Consider the following 7,500-nt stretch of genomic DNA (forward strand, 5'->3'; position numbering starts at 1 on the left):
ATGATTGAGGGAACCCCCCTCATGAAACAGGCCTGTAGAGATGAAGTAGTCTTGTGATTTTTTTCCCCACACATACATATAATGCGCTCTACTACGGTATCGAGCACTATTTTTTGGATAACCTTATTAAGACATATATATATATATACATACATACATACATACATACATACATACATACATACATATATATATATATATATATATATAATAAACCCATTTTTTCCAGGGGGCCACATAAAATGCTGTGGCCCCCGGGCCTCGAGTTTGACACCTGTGAATTAGGAGCTTATCTTCCTGGGTTAACCCGAGTGCAGCTGGGATAGGATCCAGCCACCTCACCACCCCCGAGAGGGACAAGCAGGATGGATTAAAATGATTCCTCATCTTAAAAAGATACATTTGTCCTATTACAGCTGTTTAAAAAGAGGGGTCGCTTGATATTGAGAGTCATCCCAAATGTGATATTTCATGAAATGTGGTCATTCAAGCAAGTTTAGGCAAGTCTCTCGTCCGTCATGACCTGTAGCCAAGGTCATGTCAAGTTCGGTTGTTTATTTCCTGTTTGGCGCTCTTGTTTTGTTCCCACTTCCTGTTGTGTGTGTTGGCTTCCGAGCGCTGTGATTGGCGATTATGGTTTTTACCTGCTGCCAATGATTATCAGAGGGCTTTATAATCCAGCTTCACAACTGAGTCTTTCTGGGATCATTGCTTTGTTTACGTACTTGTTTCCTTGCCAATGTTTTTGCTCGGTTACCTTTTGATTCTCCGTGCTTCTCGGGCACATTTTCCCTGCTGCACTCCATTTGTATTTGTATTTTTGGAACATCAGGTACTTCTTTCACCTGTACGCTGTCTCCTATTTCCGCATGTTTGGGGTTGACCACTGAACGTGCCACTAATCCCTCTACGTCTGCTCTAAAATGCTGCTGCTCGAGTGCAGACTGTACCCAGGAGACAGGATCGTGTGCTAGCTTCGATGCACTTGCGCTCCTCACCTCGTCTGTGCAATGGCGCTCTGTCATTGAAACAGAATTGAATTAAAGTAATTTCTAGTACTGAAGCAGCTCGCATGGCTATGAGTCAGACGGCCCATAACTAGGCACTCAACAATTGATACGGTGTACAGCAATACCATGACGTGTGCGGCACGTGACCAATAAAGAAAAAGAAAAAAGTTCCAAAGTGCGGGATTATTTTGATTCTATCGCGTCAAATAAAGTATCCAGCAGATGGTGCCGTTTTGTAACACCAACACAGTATCAGTGCCAATACAGCCAGTGAGTGTGCCACACACTCACTGAGGCGTCATATACCCATCGATGCAGATCTATCTCCAAAACCCAAAACCAGTGAAGTTGGCACGTTGTGTAAATGGTAAATAAAAACAGAATACAATGATTTGCAAATCCTTTTCAACTTATATTCAATTGAATAGACTGCAAAGGTAAAATATTTAATGTTCAAACTGATTTTTTTTTTTTTTTTTTGCAAATAATCATTAACTTAGATTTTAATGGCAGCAACACATTGCAAAAAAAAAAATAGCACAAGGGCATTTTTACCACTGTGTTACATGGCCTTTCCTTTTAACAACACTCAGTTTGGGAACTGAGGAGACACATTTTTGAAGCTTTTCAGGTGGATTTTTTTTCCCATTCTTGCTTGATGTACAGCTTAAGTTGTACAATAGTCTCTGTTGTTGTATTTTAGGCTTCATAATGCACCACACATTTTCAATGGAAGACAGGTCTGGCCATCTAGTACCCGCACTCTTTTACTATGAAGTCACGCTGTTGTCACACGTGGCTTGGCATTGTCTTGCTGAAATAAGCAGGGGCGTCCATGAAAAAAATGTTGCTTGGATGGCAACATATGTCGCTCCAAAACCTCTATGTACCTTTCAGCATTAATGGTGCCTTCACAGATGTGTAAGTTACCCATGCCTTGGGCACTAATACACCCCCATACCATCACAGATGCTGGCTTTTCAACTTTGCGCCTATAACAGTCTGGATGGTTCTTTTCCTCTTTGGTCCAGAGGATACGAAGACCACAGTTTCCAAAAACAATTTGAAATGTGGACTCGTCAGACCACAGAACACATTTCCACTTTGCATCAGTCAATCTTAGATGAGCTCGGGCCCAGCGAAGCCGGCTGCGTTTCTGGGTGTTGTTGATAAATGGCTTTCGCTTTGCATAGTAGAGTTTTAACTTGCACTTACAGATGTAGCGACCAACTGTAGGTTTTCTGAAGTGTTCCTGAGCCCACGTGGTGATATCCTTTACACACCGATGTCGCTTTTTGATGCAGTACCGCCTCAGTGATCGAAGGTCACAAGCATTGTCGCTTACGTGCAGTGATTTTTCCAGATTCTCTGAACCTTTTGATGATATTACGGACCGTAGATGGTGAAATCCCTAAATTCCTTGCAAAAGCTCGTTGAGAAATGTTGTTCTTAAACTGTTGGACAATTTGCTCACGCATTTGTTGACAAAGTGGTGACCCTCGCCCCATCCTTGTTTGTGAATGACTGAGCATTTCATGGAATCTACTTTTATACCCAATCATGGCACCCACCTGTTCCCAATTTGCCTGTTCACCTGTGGGATGTTCCAAATAAGTGTTTGATGAGCATTCCTCAACTTTATCAGTTTGTATGTGGGGCGGTGACATTACATTACAGTAGGTTTAGGGTGGGATGGAGGCTCTTCAGGAGTCTACTACTACTAATAATAATGAATAAATGGTAAATGGGTTATACTTTTATAGTGCTTTTCTACCTTCAAGGTACTTAAAGTGCATTTATAAATAATGTGCACAACAATATTGAACAGTCAAAAATATCAAACCTCACTTATAAAAAAAAAAACTTGTGCTATAGCAGCAGCCGCTACAACTACAGCGTGGAAGTGGGGAAGCACAGTTTGGAGGCGAGCGAGGAGAACTCCATGGCTCGCAGGGCGTCCCAGATGGTCATCCATGAAGACTACAACATCTTTCTAAGCCGGTAACAGCATCCGCTCAAGTGGACTTGAGGTATCATTAGCTCAAGTGACTGTAAAACGCTTTGAATGTGGCTTTTGCAGTAACGACATCGCCCTGATCAAGCTCTCCACCCCGGTGCTCTTGTCTGACACCGTCATGCCTGCCTGCCTCCCACAGCCCGATGCTGTCCTCCCCCACGCCGCCGCATGCTACGTCACCGGCTGGGGTCGGCTGTCCAGTGAGTGTTGCCGACCATCACTAAAATTCTATCATTGCGTATAACAATAAGGTTGTTGAAATCAAATTAGCAAAGTGCAACACTGCCTACACACGCACTCTTGCAAAAATGCAAAATGCTTCTTTCTTTCTGGTAGCAGCAAACATGGGATGTGTGAAGTGAAGTGAATTATATTTATATAGCGCTTTTCTCTAGTGACTCAAAGCGCTTTACATAGTGAAACCCAATATCTAAGTTGCATTTGAACCAGTGTGGGTGGCACTGGGAGCCATACTTGCCAACCTTGAGACCTCCAATTTCGGGAGGTGGGGGGTGGGTGCAGGGGGCGGGGGCGTGGTTGGGGGCGTGGTTAAGAGGGGAGGAGTATATTTACAGCTAGAATTCACCAAATTAAGTATTTCATATATATATATACACAGGTAAAAGCCAGTAAATTAGAATATTTTGAAAAACTTGATTTATTTCAGTAATTGCATTCAAAAGGTGTAACTTGTACATTATATTTATTCATTGCACACAGACTGATGCATTCAAATGTTTATTTCATTTAATTTTGATGATTTGAAGTGGCAACAAATGAAAATCCAAAATTCCGTGTGTCACAAAATTAGAATATTACTTAAGGCTAATACAAAAAAGGGATTTTTAGAAATGTTGGCCAACTGAAAAGTATGAAAATGAAAAATATGAGCATGTACAATACTCAATACTTGGTTGGAGCTCCTTTTGCCTCAATTACTGCGTTAATGCGGCGTGGCATGGAGTCGATGAGTTTCTGGCACTGCTCAGGTGTTATGAGAGCCCAGGTTGCTCTGATAGTGGCCTTCAACTCTTCTGCGTTTTTGGGTCTGGCATTCTGCATCTTCCTTTTCACAATACCCCACAGATTTTCTATGGGGCTAAGGTCAGGGGAGTTGGCGGGCCAATTTAGAACAGAAATACCATGGTCCGTAAACCAGGCACGGGTAGATTTTGCGCTGTGTGCAGGCGCCAAGTCCTGTTGGAACTTGAAATCTCCATCTCCATAGAGCAGGTCAGCAGCAGGAAGCATGAAGTGCTCTAAAACTTGCTGGTAGACGGCTGCGTTGACCCTGGATCTCAGGAAACAGAGTGGACCGACACCAGCAGATGACATGGCACCCCAAACCATCACTGATGGTGGAAACTTTACACTAGACTTCAGGCAACATGGATCCTGTGCCTCTCCTGTCTTCCTCCAGACTCTGGGACCTCGATTTCCAAAGGAAATGCAACATTTGCATGGTTGGGTGATGGTTTGGGGTGCCATGTCATCTGCTGGTGTCGGTCCACTCTGTTTCCTGAGATCCAGGGTCAACGCAGCCGTCTACCAGCAAGTTTTAGAGCACTTCATGCTTCCTGCTGCTGACCTGCTCTATGGAGATGGAAATTTCAAGTTCCAACAGGACTTGGCGCCTGCACACAGCGCAAAATCTACCCGTGCCTGGTTTACGGACCATGGTATTTCTGTTCTAAATTGGCCCGCCAACTCCCCTGACCATAGCCCCATAGAAAATCTGTGGGGTATTGTGAAAAGGAAGATGCAGAATGCCAGACCCAAAAACGCAGAAGAGTTGAAGGCCACTATCAGAGCAACCTGGGCTCTCATAACACCTGAGCAGTGCCAGAAACTCATCGACTCCATGCCACGCCGCATTAACGCAGTAATTGAGGCAAAAGGAGCTCCAACCAAGTATTGAGTATTGTACATGCTCATATTTTTCATTTTCATACTTTTCAGTTGGCCAACATTTCTAAAAATCCCTTTTTTGTATTAGCCTTAAGTAATATTCTAATTTTGTGACACACGGAATTTTGGATTTTCATTTGTTGCCACTTCAAATCATCAAAATTAAATGAAATAAACATTTGAATGCATCAGTCTGTGTGCAATGAATACATATAATGTACAAGTTACACCTTTTGAATGCAATTACTGAAATAAATCAAGTTTTTCAAAATATTCTAATTTACTGGCTTTTACCTGTATATATATATATTCCCGCGATCCCGAAGGGAATAAGCGGTAGAAAATGGATGGATGGATGGATGGATGGATATATATATATATATATATATATATATATATATATATATATATATATATATATATATATATAAGAAATAATTGACTTTCAGTGAATTCCAGCTATATATATATATATATATATATATATATATATATATATATAAGAAATAATTGACTTTCAGTGAATTCTAGCTATATATATATATATATATATATATATATATATATATATATATATATAAATAAAAGAAACTCTTGAATTTCAGTGTTCATTTATTTACACATATACACACACATAACACTCATCTACTCATCGTTGAGTTAAGGGTTGAATTGTCCATCCTTGTTCTATTCTCTGTCACTATCTTTCTAACCATGCTGAACACCCTCTCTGATTATGCATTGCTGTGTGGCACGCACAAAAGTGCTTTCATCAAATGCACTAGATGGCAGTATTGTCCTGTTTAAGAGTGTCACAACATTGCTGTTTACGGCAGACTGACTGCTTTACTGTAGACGTTCTTTATATTGTGGGAAAGCGGACTCAGGTCCGCATGGAGCTGGAGGGGGCGTGGCCTCCAGCTCCACCTGAATTTCGGGAGATTTTCGGGAGAAAATTTGTCCCGGGAGGTTTTCGGGAGAGGCGCTGAATTTCGGGAGTCTCCCGGAAAATCCGGGAGGGTTGGCAAGTATGCTGGGAGCAGATGGGTAAAGCGTCTTGCCCAAGGACACAACGGCAGTGACTAGGATGGCTGAAGCGGGGATCGAACCTGGAACCCTCAAGTTGCTGGCACGGCCGCTCTACCAACCGAGCTATACCGCCCTCCGGGATGGAAAACTTTCCACTGGTCACACGACACAGACGTCTCAACGTCATCAAAGCTCACAATAATGCATTTGCGCGCACAATTTTAATTCATTAGTACCACGGAACCGGTATAACGTACAATCCTAGAAAGATTATTAACCCTTGTGTAATTCATATTGTTGTTACTCAGCCAGTGAGTGTGGGTCTGATGGACCTGTTGCAGATGTTTACCTTATCCCAATAAACATCTGTTCAGTATTTTAACATAAAAGTGTTTAATTGTGAGGCATTAAAAGCCACAAAATGCAACGGGTCCATCAGACCCACAAACGCTGGCTGAGTAACAACAATATGAACGTTGCACGGAACATTTCTCTGCCAGTTTCTGCATCCCACAGGGATTTTTCTTTTGTGTTTCTGCACCTGCGGTTCCCACACAAGGTTCTAACATTGTTTGCTCTCATTTTCTCGCACATTTGACCCACTGATGTTCTGTGTACCTACACTCTGTCCTCCTCCTGTCTAGGCCTTCTCTGAGTGTGTGTGTGTGTGTGAACATCAATTTCCACACTTCTATTAGCCCCCGGGCATACTTGCCAACCCTCCCGAATTTTCCAGGAGACTCCCGAATTTCAGCGCCTCTCCCGAAAATCTCCCGGTACAACCATTCTCCCGAATTTCTCCCGATTTCCAGCCTGTCGTCACGTCCGCTTTTGGTGCCGGCCCAGTCACGTTATAACATCTACAGCTTTTGTAGCTCAGTGCGCAACTGCACACACAACAAGAAGGAGACTATTATATATGTCTCTGTTATCCATAGGTTTATCTATAACCCATAAAGTAGGCAGGCACGGAGCTATTGCTCAGCGTGTGTTTATTCCAGCCGGCACGTTAATACACTGACACACAACATCCGGATTCCCATCATGTATTGCTTCAAAACTACGGCAAGCAGTAATGTCCAAACAAAGATAGTGACAGAGAATAGAATGAGGATGGACAATTTAATCCTAAACTCACTCCTTTCCTGCAAATTAAATTTGCATTCCCGGCTGGCCTGGGAACGCCTCGGGATCCCCCGGGATCCCCCGGGAAAAGCTGGACGAAGTGGCTGGGGAGAGGGAAGTCTGGGCTTCCCTACTTAGGCTGCTGCCCCCGCGACCCGACCTCGGATAAGCGGAAGAAGATGGATGGATGGATGGATTTTGGGCAGTAGATGGGATCTTTGTTTCAAGACACAACTTACATTTAACTAAAATGTTCTTTTCTTTGTGCTCGAAAAAAGAAAAGTAGTGAGAATATCTCCATGTTAAGAAACTCGGCTTCGGCTCCGCCATGATGTCTTGTTAGTAAACACACCCACTACTCTTCTCTTCCTTGTGACACAGGAAGAATCAGAAGGACGACACCGCAGCTCT

At 42.9% G+C, this 7,500-nt stretch overlaps 1 protein-coding gene across 2 annotated transcripts in view; it reads left to right on the plus strand.

Annotated features, from left to right (window-relative positions):
* The window catches only part of LOC133612968 (chymotrypsin-like elastase family member 2A), a 21,005-nt gene that overhangs the window by 12,328 nt on the left and 1,177 nt on the right, over positions 1 to 7,500 (plus strand). The window contains exons 4-5 of one of the 2 annotated variants that reach the window (XM_061970500.1): positions 2,886 to 3,011; positions 3,091 to 3,227. In XM_061970500.1, coding sequence (XP_061826484.1) covers positions 2,886 to 3,011; positions 3,091 to 3,227 — 263 coding nt within the window. The remainder of the gene's footprint in view (positions 1 to 2,885; positions 3,012 to 3,090; positions 3,228 to 7,500) is intronic. The other variant, XM_061970501.1, reaches the window with a different exon arrangement.

This window comes from Nerophis lumbriciformis, linkage group LG01 (assembly GCF_033978685.3).
Source record: "Nerophis lumbriciformis linkage group LG01, RoL_Nlum_v2.1, whole genome shotgun sequence".
Taxonomy (NCBI): domain Eukaryota; kingdom Metazoa; phylum Chordata; class Actinopteri; order Syngnathiformes; family Syngnathidae; genus Nerophis; species Nerophis lumbriciformis.